Source organism: Euprymna scolopes, chromosome 34 (genome assembly GCF_053919585.1).
Source record: "Euprymna scolopes isolate OS-2025 chromosome 34, ASM5391958v1, whole genome shotgun sequence".
Lineage (NCBI taxonomy): Eukaryota > Metazoa > Mollusca > Cephalopoda > Sepiida > Sepiolidae > Euprymna > Euprymna scolopes.
The window spans coordinates 35287012-35305328 of NC_136515.1; the positions used below are offsets into that span (position 1 = coordinate 35287012).

At 35.8% G+C, this 18317-nt stretch overlaps 1 protein-coding gene across 2 annotated transcripts in view; it reads right to left on the reverse strand.

Annotated features, from left to right (window-relative positions):
* LOC145259174 (NADH-cytochrome b5 reductase-like) overlaps window positions 1-18317 on the reverse strand; it is a 220054-nt gene that overhangs the window by 79705 nt on the left and 122032 nt on the right. For both annotated transcript variants that reach the window (XM_080116932.1, XM_080116931.1), the window contains exon 3: window positions 8670-8757. In XM_080116932.1, the coding sequence (XP_079973058.1) occupies window positions 8670-8757 (88 nt within the window). The remainder of the gene's footprint in view (window positions 1-8669; window positions 8758-18317) is intronic.

Below are 18317 nucleotides of genomic sequence, written 5' to 3' on the forward strand. Positions count from 1 at the left end.
TTCACTTCTTACTGTAAAAATAACTGCCAACTTTAAAACAAATGAAACGAAAATTTGAACTTTTTCATTGATTTATTGTAATAATTTAATTTTTTAAATAGTCTCTTTCTTCTTATTGTAAAATAATTGTCAGGTAAATACTTTTTAAATAAATGAAACGAATATCATTTTTTAATTTTTATTTATTTAAAAGTGTAGCAATTAAATGTGCATTAAAATCCCATTAAAATAAAAATAAAAATTTAAAAAGTACTTTTTTAAACTGGTTAAGTCGACAAGTTGACAAAATTCGACAATGGAACAATTCATTTTAAAATCGATAAAGTGATGATTTTATTTACCTTAGCGACATCAGTTCATTTTCATTTGTTTATCTTTCATGATTGAACGTTTTAAAATGAGTTTTATAATTGATACACACGTGAATAAGAATATTATTGATAAGTTATAATTCTAAATATAAACAAACGAATTAACTTAAAAAAAGATAGATAACTTCTACGATCATATGTGATTTACAGTTTTTTTACGCAAAGTAATGTAAGAGAAATATAACGAAGTTCCTGCCCTGCCTGCTACCAGTAAAATACACTATTCCATTTCCTAAAGACATTTACCATTTTTGTGGTAAATAAGCAGATGGTACCGATCGTTTTTTAACTGTTCATCTGTGTTTGTCATCTCTTTGCTATTGCCATAATTTTGTGTCTACTTCCTTAGTTGTACGGCCAATCAGCATCCAACAATCAGTCGTCTGCAACAAATATTACCCAACTTAACAACTTATAACTATTGAGCATTTCATGTTATGAGACGATTTATCTTCTTCAGAATTTATTTATTTAAAATTTCCTTTCACATAGTTTTGTAGTGACATACAAAGACGCAGAGGTTCAACCTACAATATGCAAATAAAAAGTGTTTAAAATTGTTTGTACTCAGATGGATCCATCCAGGATTTCCAATACAATCAATAAATACAAAAATGCAAGTATATCCACTTCAATACAAAATTGTGATTGCTGAGATTTCACAAAAATAATATATATAAAAAAAAAAACTACAAAATCCCCAAATTAAACTAATGTCATGGGCAGAGTCTTTTTTTTTTACATAGAAATCACCACTTATCAAGGCCCAGAGACCACTTGAGGATAAGGGTTAAGAGTGTACAGTAGTCAATTGGACAATATAGTAATCGTTAGTAATGGAAATTTGGTAAATTTGTTAACTTAAGTGGAATGGCTCATCAAGAACTTGTTTACGTTGAACTTGAAGACAATCAGATTGTAGTCAGCTGGAAAGCAGGAAAACAGAAGACAGTTTCACAGGCGTGCAATTCTAAGAAAGAAGCTTTGTTCATGGAATCTACATTTAGGTTTAGGCACAGATAAAGAGTAAGGGGAATTATTGATAGTGTTTTCAGCTAGACGAGTGTTTCTTGTGAAAGTTTGGCAAGGGGGGACATAGATTGAAGCGCAGTCGAACACTTGCCATGAAAATAACGATAAAGCAGAGACAAACTCGCAACATCTCTTCTGTGAAATAGAGGTTGCAGCGAAGAGAAAAGAACATCTACTACGAGGCTACAAAGTCTATTTTGAACTCTATCAAGGCAGGACGTCCTTTCTAGCAACTCCTGCCCAAATGTTTCAGTATTTCATTTCCAACTCCTCACTCAGCTTGGCCTCACCAACCCTAGATTTCCAACTCTTCACTAAGCTTGGCCTCACCAACCCTAGGCGTCTCTTCTAAGAGCATGTAAGTCTCCCTTCTTCATCTGCTAAACCTTCCACACTTACTACGGATAGTCACAGATACGTCCTGTTATAGACAGCCATACTGCACTGTACTCAAACTTAACTACAAACTGTTCTATACTGTGACCCTGCGCTGTAGGTAAAGATTAGCTCAACTTGTGTGAATTTTGAGAGTATCTCATTAAGTGCATCTCAGCATGGCCTGGCAACAAATGGAAATGGACTCAGTGTACCCCGCGAGTTAGGCGATGGAGGTTCAGGAGTCAGATAGACGCAAGTGTTGATTACATAAGAAATTAGATCACGTGTTTTGAGAGGGAACAGAGTTTTTAGGCAATTTTTGCAGTGAGAAGCAGCCGATCACACATACTCACAATGTAGGGGTCCAAGTGAATCCCTACAAGACTTCATTCATCAACCAAGTTTTAATTAGGTAAGAATTAAGTAAGAATTAATTGTAGTTTATATTTTATAAGGAAGAAATTAATTTTAGACTATCTTTTAAAAAGGATTAATTTTCAGTCTTTCATCGTGAACGAATTCTCTCTCCTCCATAAAGCCTTTAAAAGTGCCAATAAGTCTCCTTGTATTCCATGTTTGAGCAAACAGAAAATCAAAAGCCACTGGAAGATCCAGTGATACAGACCAACAGCAACACAGAGAGAGAGGAACAAGTGTAATCCCAAACATGTGGCTCCCTCGTCAAATCGCCGACTCCCAACGTCGCGTACCATGGATTTTTCATTCGACTATTCCTCTATTCCTCGTATGGCCAGATCACCCTTTTCCCATTGGTGACTGTCGATGAGAACACACGCGGTTCACAAAATAGAAATATGAACAAAGAAAGGAAAAACACAAACGCCCATGTTCATATATAAATTGACTGTTGGACTTGTGAGTGTGTCTCCCCATTCTATTGATGTTACATTCGTTTATCTCTGTTTCACAGTCAACTCTATAACTGTTCAACTGTAGTCGTTATCAACCCCCATCCGTCGTCTAGCACATCTAGATCTCAACTGCCATTGTCCAACTTCCATCCGCCCTCGAGCGCATCTAGATCTCAACTGACTGTCTCCTCTGTCTTCGTCTCTCAGGTCGCCCACCCAACCCTGGCTACTAGAAGCTGCCCTTCCCTGTTTTATCAGTAGGTTTCTATTGTTATTGTTTACTATTTCCTATCTATTGTTGATTGTAGGATATTTCCGATTTCTTTGTTTATTCTAAGCTATTTCATATCTATTGTTGATTGTAGGATATTTCCGATTTCTTTGTTTATTCTAATCTATTTCCTATCTATTGTTGATTTTAGGATATTTCCAATTTCTGTGTTAATTCTAAGCTATTTCCTCTTCCTTTGTTTATTCCCCCCCCTCTCAGCACTTAGTGGCTCAAATCCTCCCCAGGGCCACTTTATAGTATCACACAAGCACCCATCCGCACATATGTACTAAAGATTTTTATTTGATTGAACTGTTCTTGATTGCTCACTAACAATATCCCAGAGGTTGTCAAAACGCATAAGGACATGTGAGTGTGAAAAAACAAAGTGCCTAATGTGCATATACAGATCAAACATGTGGTAACAAGTCCCCTCTCTCTCTCTTACGTGCACTGCCATTTTGGGACGAAAGCATGGTAAACTGATCTCTCCACATGACTCGACGATAAGTCTACTTTTTTTTTGTTTTTTCTTATTTTTTCTGAAATTCAATCCTTAAGCATTGCAAACACGCTGTCTGTCTGTACTCAAATCTTACACTTTATCTTTTGTACTAAAATCTTAACTTTGAAATTCTTCACATCTTAATCAATTTGTTGTTCTATATTTTCCTTTTAACAAATGTGTTTGAAAACGAGAATGGACCTAAAAGAGTTTTATTTATTTATTATTTATTTTTTCTTTTATCCTTTGTATTGTTTTTCTTCTGTTTTATTTTGTCTAAATGTCTGCACTATGTTCTGCGCTAATTCTTACCCTAAAAAGAAAACTTATTGAATTGTCAATGACACTGCATTTTAGCTATTTAAGTCTAATTAGTGATAGTGACCACCAAAAAGCTTCACTTCTATTCCTTACCACAGTACTTGAGGATTGTGTAACTAATGGCCACAGTCCACTCGGAAATGCAGACCAGAGTGGTATCAGTAAACATCGCACTCAAATCCCAGCCCCAAAGTGAGGAGCCACTACTCAAAACGACAAGGTACTGCAAAAGGGTCGACTGGGAAGTCATCAGAGAACATATCAGAGATGCCCCATGGACCAATGTCTTCTCTCTCCCTGCCAAACAGTGTGCCAATAAATGGTGCAAAGTAGGCATCGAAGCACATGTCCTCACATGGAAGTATTATAGCAAGCCTCACTCACCCTCATGGTTCACTACAGACTGTGCAGCTGCCATTGCACAAAGACGGTATGCGCTCCACTAGCTCGTACATCAAAAGTCAAATGCAAATAGGCAAAAGTTTATAGATGTTAGAAATCATTGTAAGAGAGTAATAACCACAGCCAAATTAGACATGCTGAAATAATTAGAGAACGCATAGAATTGCAGAAGATAGGAACTTGCGATTTCTGGAAAATTTATAGCTGTGTAGTGAATAAAGGTCAATCAGTAATTCCCCCACTATCAAACAATCAGAAAGTTGCATGCACAGCAACCGAAAAGGTGGAATAGCTTACTCAGCGATTTGCCTCCAACTCCACCCTAAAGCCAACAAACAACTCCCTTCTAAATTTCCCTGAGTGGACGGAAGCCACAATTGATGATCTGAAACCTTTTCGCATGTCATAAAAAACTTAGACATCTCAAATGCGTATGGGCCTGATCTCATCCCTGCTATACTAATTAAGAAATGCTTAGCTGAGCTACGCCCCATACTCTCCAAATTCTACAACAAATGCCTTGTTGAATCCTGCTTCCATAATAGCTGGAAGATGGCCTCTGTAGTGTTACATGAAAGGGCTGTCCCCTTCTCATGTAAGTAAGAAAACATACTAGATAAGTGAAAATTATATTAGGATTAGGCTAGAATCGAACCCTGTAGGCAAGTGTTAAAGATAATGGAAAATGGAATGTTAGAAATTCAGTCCATTGTTTAGAAATAGTAAAATATTGTTTATGTCGGAAAAGAGCGTCGATTGTCCATTCTTTTAGAAACCTGGATATTAAATATGTCAGTTAAATGGATGCGCAATGCGAGTTAAAATATATTGTTTAAAAATAGGTTAGAATTAGAATTGAGGATTCTTTAATTTATTTTTATTTCGGACTATTAGTCTCATCTTTATTAGTTGTTGTTTTTTGATCTTTTATTGTTTTTTTTTTTGTTTATTCACAACGTTTCGGCCAACTATTCCTCTGGCCTTTGTCAGGTGGTAACCGCGACGGATAGGAACTTCGAATCTCCTAACTGCATTCTCAGCCATCACTGCCATCTGTGGTTGTTGTCGTCTCACCACATTTTGAGCAATTAACCTTTGGCACACTTTGGGTGGGATTGAAACCGCTATCTTCAGACAATGTTCATCTGGAACCGTAGAGATTCAACGTCTCTATCAACTGTGCCACGGGCCCTGAAGGGCGATCAAGGTTGGATTCTTTGATCTTATAAATCTACGTTTATTTATTATCTGATCTTCCATAGTCGGGTCCGTATCGATTGGTATATATATATATTATTCCTTAATTGGAATTTATTTTTGAGATGAGCATTATATATATTAATTTATTTTTATTTCGGACTACTAGTCTCATCTTTATTGGTTGTTGTTTTTTGATCTTTTATTGTCTTTTTTTGTTTATTCACAACGTTTCGGCTAACTATTCCTCTATTAATATATAATGCTCATCTCAAAAATAAATTCCAATTAAGGAATAATATATATATATATATATATATACCAATCGGTACAGACCCAACTATGGAAGATCAGATAATAAATAAACATGGATTTATAAGATCAAAGAATCCAACCTTGATCGCTCTTCGGGGCCCATGGCGCAGTTGATAGAGACGTTGAATCTCTACAGTTCCAGATGAACATTGTCTGAAGATAGCGGTTTCAATCCCACCCAAAGCGTGCCAAAGGTTAATTGGTCAAAATGTGATGAGACGACAACAACTACGGATGGCAGTGATGGCTGAGAATGCAGTTAGGAGATTCGAAGTTCCTATCCATCGCGGTTACCACCTGACGAAGGCCAGAGGAATAGTTGGCCGAAACGTTGTGAATAAACAAAAAAACAAAAAACAATAAAAGATCAAAAAACAACAACTAATAAAGATGAGACTAATAGTCTGAAATAAAAATAAATTAATATATAATGCTCATCTCAAAAATGAATTCCAATTAATAATAATATATGAGGATTCTTTGTTTGCCAAAAAGAGTGTTGGACGGACATGTGCAGAAAACGTGTTATAGTCACATTGATAAAAACACTTCTGACATCATAAACAAAGGAGATTTCTCAATATAGGAATCTGAGGGTTAAAAGTTAGGGTTGATGAAAGATGATCAAATAAGCAGAGCAGATCACACACAGTGATAGTCAGTTGGAGAGTGGGAGCCCCTTAGAGGTGAAGGGAGGAAAGAGACCATGTAGTTGAAAAGGCTGGAGTTCCTGACATCAGCGATCAGTCGATTGAATAATAAAGAAACCAACTATGTTTGTAACTGTTTGTCTCGTGTCGTCATTCCTCACAACCAGAAAAGGTAAATGTGTTTTTATTATCATCTTATAACGAACTTTGTACAATCCTTACAAGTAATGTGCCTCCTCCATGATAAAGTGAAGTATCTCCTCCCCTCTATATGTGTCAACAAGAATCATCCCAGTCAGATATAAATCTCTCCCCCATTATCATCTGTTCTGAGTCCCCATTATGCATGTGCCGTTAATGTGTCCCCAATATGTACTCCTATGCAACAGTAATACCAGTGTACAAGAATTCTGGCAAAAGGACCGACCCTCTCAATTATCGCCCTATAAGTCTTCTCCCTCTCTTCGCTAAAATCTTCAAGATGCCAATCAGTCAAGCATCTTTCAAAAGCCCATCTTTTTTCTGACAAACAGTACGGATTTAGGAAATGGCGTTCTACTGCAGATATTTTAACAGTCATCTCTGAACGCATATACCATGCACTGGATAAGGCGGGTGAAGCCAGGGCTGTAGCCCTTGATATATCCAAGGCCTTTGACAAAGTGTGATACAAAGGGCTGCTAATAAAAATTAAATCGTACAGTATAACTGGATGAATACTAAATATAATTAGATCCTTCTTATAAAATAGGACCATCCAGGTTGTCATTGATGGGCATTGATAACATTAATGCGGGAGTGTCTCAGAGGTCAATCCTTGGGTCACTATTATTTCTGATATTCATCAATGACCTCCCCGATAATATCGAGTCTGACATGGGTATATTTGCTGATGATACAATGCTCTATGACACGAATGAGGGAAGAACAGATGTACACAAATCTAAGACAATGGCAGAATCTTTAGAAAATGACCTTCAGACCATAGTTGAATGGGGACGTAAATTGATGATGACATTTAATGTGAATAAGACTAAGCTGCTCTCCTTTAACAATTGCAAGAAGCCTCTCCAACCATCGATAACTATGACAAATAACCCCTTACCTAAGAATTCTTCCTTCAAACTCCTCAGCTTAACATTCACAGGAAATATGAGCTAGAATAAATACATTGAGGACATTGCGAACACTGCTGCAAGGAAGGTGGACTCCCTCCATCGTGCTAAACAACTGTTTACACCTGAGAGTATCCTGTACCTCTATAAGGCCACCATTCGCCCATGCATGGAGTATTGTTACCATATTTGGGCTGGTGCATCTATCACTAGTCTCTCTCTCTCTTGGATAGAGTCCAAAAAAACGGTCTGCAATCTAATAGGTCCCACTTTGTCAACTAGGCTCCAACCCCTGTCCCATCGCTTCAATGTTGCATCCCTGTGCCTGTTTTATAAATATTTTAATGGAATGTGCTCTAATGAACTCATTGCACTTGTGCCCCCTCGATGTACATATCCCCGACAAACTCACTTAGCAACAAAATCACACCCCTTCACTGTTGAGGTCCCTAAATGTCAGAAAGTTTTCTACTCAAATATCTTCTTCCCTAGAACAGTTGGACTTTGGAATTATTTTCCTTCCACCTGCTGCCCAAACTGTATTGATATGTAGTTCAAATGCAACGTAAACAAACATCTTGATCTTTCTTAGGCATGATCCCAATTTGTAGCCCCTTACGTCCAAGTAGCAATATGCTTTGTTTAGGGTGAAGAGTAAAAAAAAATGTTTTTAAATCCTTTTATTTAAGTTGTTTGTTTAACGTTTTATTGTTAATGGAAATATTACAAAACTTTTATTATTATACTTTGTTGCCGGATTGTAAAACTAGAAAATGTCTACGGATAATTTCAGATAAGAAAACATAGAATGTTAAAGGGTACATTCGGGTTAGTACATATTTGATGATTTAAGTTCACAGGGCAACGTCAACATGTACAGAGGAAAAGGAGTCAGGGGATCAGCGTATACACTCAAATATTTGTTTGGCCTGCTGTTGCTAGAAACGGGCAGGACGACATTGCTCGAAGAGAGAGTAAGCAAGAGAAGGGAGCTGAGAAGCTTTGATAGGATAGCAGATTTAAGGAAATGACTTAACAATCGATTATAAACAAACAGACCTTTTACAATTAATTTTGGTACCTTGTTCAGCAGAATAACCAAATAATAACCTGAATGGATAAAACACTAAAAAATTGATCACTCTATATAAATACAAAACGAAATCACCTGAAAATGCAATAACTTATATTAAATTGATAATTATAATATTGTTAGATAATAAATGTTTTTCATACTTACCTTTATAAGTAGTTCAAAAGAATTGTTGGAACGTGTTAAATTGATTGGTGTATACTGACGAATAATTGTTTTACCATTGATGCAGGCCCTTAAAGAGTAAAAACAAAATTATTAGTATGTTTACTAGTGTTGCTTGCTTGCGGGACTAATGGGTGTCGGTATTTAGTCCCGCAAATTCAAAAAAATAGGTACGGGTAAAATGAATGTCAATGCTCAAAATGTATAAACATTTTGACCCCTCCCTTTACTTAAAAATCCACCAAAATTCAGAAAATTAACCAATTTTAATGAAATTTTCAGTATTTATCAAATAATGATCACGAAATATAATGAACTAATTATTTTTATTTAAATCTTAGTGAAAATGTATTATTTTGTTTAAACAAAAAATACCTTTACTAAAGTTATGGTTTTCAGTAGTAAATAAAAAACGCAAGAATTTATTTTGGCTTTTTTTATGTAAATAAAACATCGTAATTCGTAACAATAAAATAAAAATAAAATAATTTTTACAGGAACATTACGAAAAAAGCCCCTGAAGTCCGTATTAATGAATTCGATATAACTCGAAGAAAAATTAATTTTTCGAACTATCAATATTATCATTGAATTAAGCATTGTTTATTTAATATTTTCACACAAAAAATTATAATTGCAAAAATTATTTCTACTTTTTTTACGCTTACATTTTTAACGTAATCTTTACATGTAAGATTCTAATATTTCCATTGCACGCAAGAACGTAAAAATGTTCATATAATCTTGGAAAATAAAGTAAAAAAATTAAATTGGAAAACAGGAACATAGAAAAATAATTTAATAAAAAAAATGGCAAAAATTATATGAACGTTCCATGTCGGTAAGTACGGATGCGCAGAAAAGAAAACCAGTCTGTTTTGCCCCCCTCCCCCTCTCTTCAACTGCTCGCCTTTTTGTGTTTATCAACTTTAAATTTCACGTAAACATTATGATAAATTTTAACGTAAGTCTGTATTTTTTTAGTGTGTAATTTTTTTTAATGATTATAAATTGTTTTCTTAACCAATTGTAATTCTGTATTAATATTAATAAATAATGGTGCTAACTTTTTTTTTTTAGAATAAATTGTCAGTAGTATAATTAATGAATTTAATTAACTTTTATGCATTTTTAAATGAAGCAAAGAAGGTCTGCGACTCCAAAAAAAAAAAAAAAAAAAAAAAAAGTCGCTCTGTATGCCGGAATAATGTTAAATAAAGACAATTATGTTTAACTTGTCCTTCCATACATATTTGAATTTTGCCGCCAGAGTTTGTTTTTTTTTATATACGATAAACAAGTCTCGTTCCTACCAGTAATACATTTTTTGATAATAATTACTTTTTTTAGCAAAAGTTAAGTACATTTATTGTATTAATTCATTATCTTAAGACTTTAACTTAATACTTAACTTGGAAATAATTCCAGAAACTTATATTTTTCTTGCCAGAAAAATGTGCGATTTTTATCAAAATGAATTTTTACGTGAAATCTAGGGTTTTTCAGATTTGAGATAAAATTATTCCATGTATTTTTTATTTCAAACACTTTTCTTCTTGGAGAAATTAACTTTAAACTATAATCTTTCAAATATAATAAAAAAAGTACTCGAAAATTGAAAAACATTATTCTGATTAACCGGCGTTAAAAACCATGCCCCCCTACCGAAGCAACCATTAATTGCCCGTACCTACAAAAAAAAAATAATAATAAAAATCAAGTGTAAAAATGGAGTTGAAAAATCAAGCAAAGATTACTGAGACGTATGGATAAATTAAATACAAAAAAAAATTTTTTCTTGTAAATAAATGAGCAGAACAGACAGGATTGTTTTCTTTGTGAACGGTGACGGAGGTAGTTAAATGTTTTTTTTTATGTAATGAAGGAGACAGTTCTATATGTGACGAAGTAGAAAAGTCCTGCGACTGAGGTAATTGAATATTTATTTTATGAAATGAAATAACCAAGAAAAGTCCAGTGACCGAAGTAATTGAATGGGGTTTGTTAAATAGTCAAGAAAAATCCTTCAACTGACGTAATTGAATGTTTTGAAGGAGACAAGTAAAAGTTCTTGGTTAGAAATAACCAGTCTTTTTTTAGGAATAAATAACAATATAAAAGTCCATCGCTTACTTTAGCAAAAAGATAGAAAAGGGTACAAATCCATTAAGATAAAAAATAAAGTCCATCTCCACGCCGAGAATAAAATGATGGTGTGTTGCAGGTGCACACGAGTCTGGAATACCTTAAATAAATATGTGTTTCATTATATTATTGAAGAAGTGAGAAAAAAAAAAAACTCTGCATTGCCCAAAAAGAAATATAAACAAGCGTTTTATTTTTGTGTTGAGGGGAGTCAAACGGCTTGCTTACGGCGTGCTGTGTGTGCTGGCGGTGATTCACTCGTTTGAGCGCAAAAAAATGCCCTTTTTATACATTTCCGACCGGCTCCACGGAGGCCTTCAGAAAAAAACGTTTTTTTAAATTTGTTCGTAATCTGATTCGATGAAAAGAATAACATTCTTATGACGTAAGATGCTTCTTACGACGTCCGCGTGAACAGGTGAAATTTCGCTTATAAGTCCACTGAATTTTCGTGGGTGGAGAAAGGGAAATGTATGCACAGCTGAAACGATGTTTATACATCTGCGCACGCACAACTATTATTCTGTTTGAGTAGATTCAACAATTTTAATATTTTAGCATATATTTTTTGTGATGAAAATATATAAGAAAAAATTAACGTTAGTATAATACTAGGAGAACTTGACCGGGCAATAAACAATAAATGTAATAAATGTTAAAAGGTGGATGTAACATTTTTCATTTAAAACTGTCCACTCTCGACCTAGTTCTTTCTTTCTCTCCCTCTTTTCCACCTCTCCTACATTTTTCTTGCATTAAAAAGAATGATAAAAAGTGTTAAATGTAAAGATCGACGGTTTACAAATTCAAATAAGATTAGTGTATAGGCGATAATCTCTCTCTCTCTCTCTCTCTATATATATATATATATGTATATATATATATATATATATATATATGTATATATATATATATATATATATATATATATATATATATATATATATATATATATATATATATATATATATATATATGAATCAATGTAGTATTATGGAATAATAGGGTAAAAGTATTATTATGTAATAATAGGATAAACAGTTTTCATCTTGAGCGATACAAAAGAAAATATGGCTTCCCGAGCAATGATGCAACAACACTTCCGGTACTCGTAAGACTTCGTTTTCAGGACATCTTAACATTTTCTAGTATATTTACACATTTCAAGCATGTTTTTCTTCAGATTACACGAGTAATACTAAAAATCGAAATGGTTCCTTATTTAACAATATTTACAAAACAACAACATAAAAACCAGTGTTATCGACTACACACGTTTTTTTTTATCACATTCTGTTTACACTAACAACCTTGACAATTACCTCAATTAAGAAATTCATTTTCAGTTTTCAATTTTAAAGTTAAGCAACGACAATTTATTTGCATTCCTCATCCATATTTGAAGACATGTTCAAAAGTGCATTAAAACAAATAAAAAAAAAAGGTAATGAATTCGCCCGAGCTTTTAGTTTTAAAGTTATTGCTTCTAGGCAGCGTCGAATTTATTGTCTTTTTCCTTCCCCTCAACACAAAAATAAAACGCTTGTTTATATTTCTTTTTGGGCAATGCAGAGTTTTTTTTTGTTTTGTTTTTTCTCACTTCTTCAATAATATAATGAAACACATATTTATTTAAGGTATTCCAGACAACAATTGCAATAAAAATCAAAATGCAGGCTGAGATTTTTAACTTCAAACTTCAAGCTATAAAAAATACCCTGAACAGAACAGTTTTGCACCACTTTTATGTCCTTATTTATTCTTCCCATGGTTACTTGGTCTTCTCCTGTGAATTGAACCTGCTACTTCAACTATTCTATATCTACTAATCTAACAACTATCATCCAATTTTTCAACATGACCACACCATTACATTCTTTTGTTTTGCATACATTTCCTTATATTGTCCACATGTAATCTTTCTCTGGGGTCATCAAAACTAAGCCTGTCTTATAAACTCATATTATATATCCATTGTATCATTCTTATTGTATCATTCTTATATAATTTCTCTCCATGCAACACATGTTCTTAATCCTCACTGATCAGCTTCCACTTTCATGCATTATCAAATGGCGTACACATGCCTGATAAACTCTTTTCTTGATTGACAGTGATAATGCTTTGCTATTTAGTAATGCCAAAATCTCCATCCACTTCTAATTTTTGCAATCATATTACACTGTACTATAACGGTATCACTAAGGTAAGAAAACTTCTGAACAACTTCAATAGCTTTGCCATCCAAATACACTTTCTCTACTTATAAAGACCAGGAGAATGTGTCTCGGCATTAGCACACGTTATGCATGAATCATGCGCCCTTGGCAGTCGGACTGATGTATAACCACACTCATTATTTGTTGTATTTACTTTTCTGTTCAATATATTTTGTCAATTTCTAAATACCAAGTCTTTCTTATGATCTCTTATGGGACCATAATATAAAAAAATGGTGTATCTTGACAAAAAATATAAAATGCATCATAGACACCTTTTGCCACCAAATTAATTTTTTCCTTAATAACTGTAGAAGATAGTCTATTAGTTTTATGAATATTGTTAATCATTAAGACAACTTTTTCCCATGTTCATATTCTGTTTTTTTTTTTATTTTCAGGAAGATTGAAGAGTTTCTTAATAACAATCTGGCATAACGCGAAATGCCACCAAAAAAGAAGAAAAACGGTCTGGAAGGTGCATTTACAAGTGACTACAGCTCATTAGATGATAAGCAGAGATGAACATATTACTTTAATTCTCTCAGAAAACACTTTGTTGATGCAGAAAAGCTAGGTTCATCTTGTTCAGGAGACAACAATCAGCAGCAGTCATGAGAATTGCAAATTACTCTTGTAAAACAAGGAAAAGGAAGGTTTAACCTTAGCAGAAAAGCTGTGACTCTCAACACCCTCAGGATTTGAATCAAATCAGTGGATAAAGAGTGCAAACACAAAGGAAGATTATCACAGATCAAGCGTAATGGCTCAATGAATAAATCAAGATGATGCTGACAGTGATGCTGACAGTAATGCAGACAGTGATGCTGACAGTGATGAGGACAGTAATTACAATGAAAAGGATGACCTAGATTATAGGGATGTTGATAATCATGCTGATGTAGATTATGATGAGGTATCTGATGATCCTGGTGAACATATTGCTGCTATTTAGGTGAACTCTTAGCATCCTGATTAATATATTCTGAGTTCAAAGCTTTGTTCCTATAAAGAAATGGGCATTTTCTTTTATAGATAACAAACCGAAAAGGTGATAAAGAAACAAATATCTAACAAATAACAGATGCCAAAGGAAAGTTTAGGTAAATCTAGAATTTATGAATGTCGGAATTTATTGGATACATTTTACTCTCATCAGTGGAAAGTTTGAAGGATTATGACAGACTTAATGAATGACAATTAAGATATTGTAGATCCCTCCTTTATCAGAAAGTATTCAACTTTCTCAAAGATGAACATTTCCAAATATCATTGTGTATTAGATCGAAAAATTGATCATCTTTTCATTTTGCCAAGTGTGACGGTACCACGAGCCTGTTTCTTGACGAGAACCTCCCTGTACGGTACCAAGGTTGGAGTTCTCAGAGAAAATCCCAAGGCCGGACACGCGTTTTAAGAGAAAGAAAAGTTTGACGGGTACCGACTGCAAATTATGCGGTCTCTATGGTACAGTGTCCAGGTTCAGATCAGAATCGTCGTGGAATATACTCGAGGCATTCACGGGCGGCAATGTAAGGCAAACAAAAGAGACACAAGTCGACACGGGTATGAGAGTTATTAAATCAGCAATTTATTTAAACAAATTGAACCGGGTAAAATGTAACTACGAAAACAGAACATGCAACTGAAATCATAACTGAAATAACATGAAAAAAAAAGAATAAAAGAATATATACATGCAGACAATGATTTGGGACAAGGAGAGGGGGGGTGAGTGATATTTCGATTGTCTTAGGAAGGTTCTTTTTGTTCTCTTCGATGAGAATCAACGAGATATGAGTGATACTCAGAGAGGGGGGGGTCACACTGAAAGTCTCAAGATATAGAGATAGTTTTTCCCTCTTTCCTCTATTTTTTTTTATTTTCTTTTCTTTCCCCCTTTTTTTTTCTTCTTCCTTTTTTTCTTTTTTTATAGTCAATGATATGTTACTTATGGGCCGATCAACAGGGGGGGGGGATTCAGCATTTAGGAAAAAAACCTTAGTTCGAGGGTTGCTTTTCTTTTCCCCATTTTTTTTTCTTTTTCTTTTTCCTTTTTTTCATGGGGCATTCAACAGTTCACATAATTGATCGAGCAAAAACAATTTAGAAAGAGTTACTTAACTTCTTTTGTTGAGTCGACGTTCAATTCACCCGAAGCTTCTTTCCCTTTTATGAGGTCCTGGTTTGAAGGATCGATTCTCATAAATTCCAATCCATTTATGCTAAGGTGGATATATGTTATTCCTTATCAGCACGGCGTGAATTCCAATTGATTAGTGCCAAGGTGGGTATATATTGTTCCTTTGTGGCACGATACGAGTCGACGAGATGTTTTTTCTTTTTTTTTTTTTCACCATGCGAATCAACCGCGGTGTTTCCATTTTTCGAGCAGAATGCCCCCACACATGTTTCCGTGTCCACCGCCTTCGTCGAACTGCTTTGATTCTCCCGTGTTTTTCTTGTTGGCGACAGTTGAAGGTCATTGCGTGGGTGTAGAAATCTAGGTCGCTCGGCCAGCCTCATTTTGACTCCGTCTGCTAAGGATTGGGTGTGGGAAGGGGTGTCTGCTTAATTGATATATATGAAGGGCGTGAAAATGTTTCTCTTAACACCTTCCTCCATAAGAGAAAAAAAAAGAGAATTGTTCCTCTTTTTTTTTTATATTTATATGTATTTAAAATAAAATTACTCGTATGAGACAAGAAAATAATATTTGAGATTAAGGACACCAACTTGTGTCACTCTAAAGAAATGATGTTCGTGGAGTTTCCATCACTTTTTCCTACAGCTATTTTATGAATTTTGCCCCCGCCCCTTTTCTTCCCCTTCAGTTTCGAATCTACGTGATAAGGCGTCCGCTATTACGTTATCCCGACCCCTTACGTGTCTGATGTCTAGGTCGAATTCCTGCAATATGAGACTCCAGGAGAGTACTCGCCGGTTTTTATTTTTCATTCTATTGACGTATATCAATGGGTTGTGGTCTGTGTATAGGATAGTCGGGCCATGCACCGAGGATACATAGACTTCAAAATGAGATAAACTCATCACTAACGCCAAAGCTTCCTTCTCTATTGTGGAGTAGGATTTTTGAAACTTGCTCAGTTTCTTTGAGTAGTAACTGACTGGGTGTAGTTGATCATCCTCCCCCATTTGTAACAGTACTGCTCCTATCCTGCTATTGCTGGCATCTACCGCCACACTGAAGGGTTTGTCAAACGATGGAGCCTTTAACACTGGCTCGCTGCTTAACATTAGCTTGATCTTCTCAGCTGCTTCTTGACATTCGGGTGTCCATTGAAATCGCTTGTGCTTTTTCAACAGCTCTGTCAGTGGCGCAGTGAGACATGCAAAATTCCTGCAGAACTGGCGGTAATACCCTGCCATGCCCAGGAATCTCCTTAAACTCCTAACATTTTTCGGTATGGGATAATTCTTTATCTCTTCTACTTTGGCCTTTGCTGGGGTGATCTTCCCATGGCCAACCACATGCCCTAGATATTTGACCTCGGCCTGGCAGAACTCTGTTTTAGCTAAGTTTATGGTTAATTTGGCCGTTCTTAACCTCTTAAATACTTTTTCAATTGTTTCGATATGTTCTGCCCATGTGTCATTGTAAATGACTATGTCATCGACATATGTATCTACGTTTTTAATCCCAGCAAGGCATGTGTTCATCAGTCTTACAAATGTTGCTTGGGAATTCTTCATCCCAAATGGCATTACGCGATATTGGTATGCTCCTTCTGGGGTTACAAACGCCGATATTTGCTTGGCTCTCTCGGTTAGAGGCACTGCCCAGTATCCCTTAAGAAGGTCGCATTTGGTGATGTATTTGGCATGTCCTATCTTATCTATACAGTCGTCTATTCGTGGCATAGGGTATGCGTCTGCCTTGGTTATCGCGTTCACTCTGCGATAATCTGTACAGAATCTCACTGTTCCGTCCGGTTTATCGACCAGCACGCACGGTGATGCCCATTCACTTTGACTGGGCTCTATTATCTCGTGTTCGAGCATGTAGTCTATCTCCGTTTTCATTATCTCTAATTTCTTCGGACTTATGCGATATGGATGTTGTTTAATTGGTTCGCTCTCCTTTAGCTCAACGTCGTGCACTATTGCTCTTGTGCGCGTAGGTGCGTCAGCAAATAGGTCGCTATATTCTGTTACCATTCCTTGTAATTTTTGCCCTTCTTTCGGCGGTAAGTGTGCAAGTTTGCACCCTAGGTTACTCATTATCTCCGAATTCTTTAACTTAATGGGTGGGTCCTTTTCTACAGGAAGATCTCTTTCGGGGTACTCATCACTTACAGCTTCATTGTGACACTGTGCTGTCAATATTGATTTTTCTCCCGCCCTCCTGAAATATTTTTTCATCATGTTCACATGACATACTTGAGTTTTGTTTCTACGCTTGGGGGTAGATATCTTATACTTTAGTGGGCTTATCTTTTCAGTAATTGTGTACGGTCCCTGATATTTCGACTTGAATGGTTGACCATTCAGGGGTATGAGTACTAACACTTCCTCTCCTTCTTCGAACTTTCTATCTACTGCCTTTTTATCGTATGTGGTCTTCATGACCCCCTGACTACTTTCTAGGTGGGTCTTAGCTAACTTCCGTGTTTCGGCTAAGGTTTGTCGCATTTTAGTGACGTAATCCGTCATGTTATTTGGCAAGGGTTCATCGCTGACCCATTTCTCTTTTATCATTTTTAATGGTCCTCGTACCTGATGACCGAAGACTAGATCGAAGGGACTGAACCCCAACGAGTCTTGGACGGCTTCTCGAGCTGCGAAAAGCACAAATGGGATCCCCTGATCCCATTCGGCATCGTGTTCCATACAATAGCCCCTGAGCATGGTTTTCAGGGTGGCGTGGAAGCGTTCCAGAGCCCCCTGCGATTGAGGGTGATAAGCGCTGGATTTTATGTGGGTGATTCCCAGTTGCTCCGTAGCCTGCTCAAATAGCCTCGACGTAAAATTAGATCCTTGGTCTGTCTGTATGGTTCTGGGTAGCCCCATTTTAGTGAAAAAGTTTATCAGGGCATCTACCACCTTTTTCGTTGATATGTTGCGCAGTGGGATCGCCTCTGTAAACCTTGTGGACGCGCACATTATAGTTAATATAAATTTGTGTCCTGTTTTGGTTTTGGGTAGCGGTCCTACACAGTCCACTATTACCCTACTAAACGGTTCTTCCACTGCCGGTATAGGTTGAAGTGGGGCCGGGGGAATATTCTGGTTGGGTTTTCCAGTC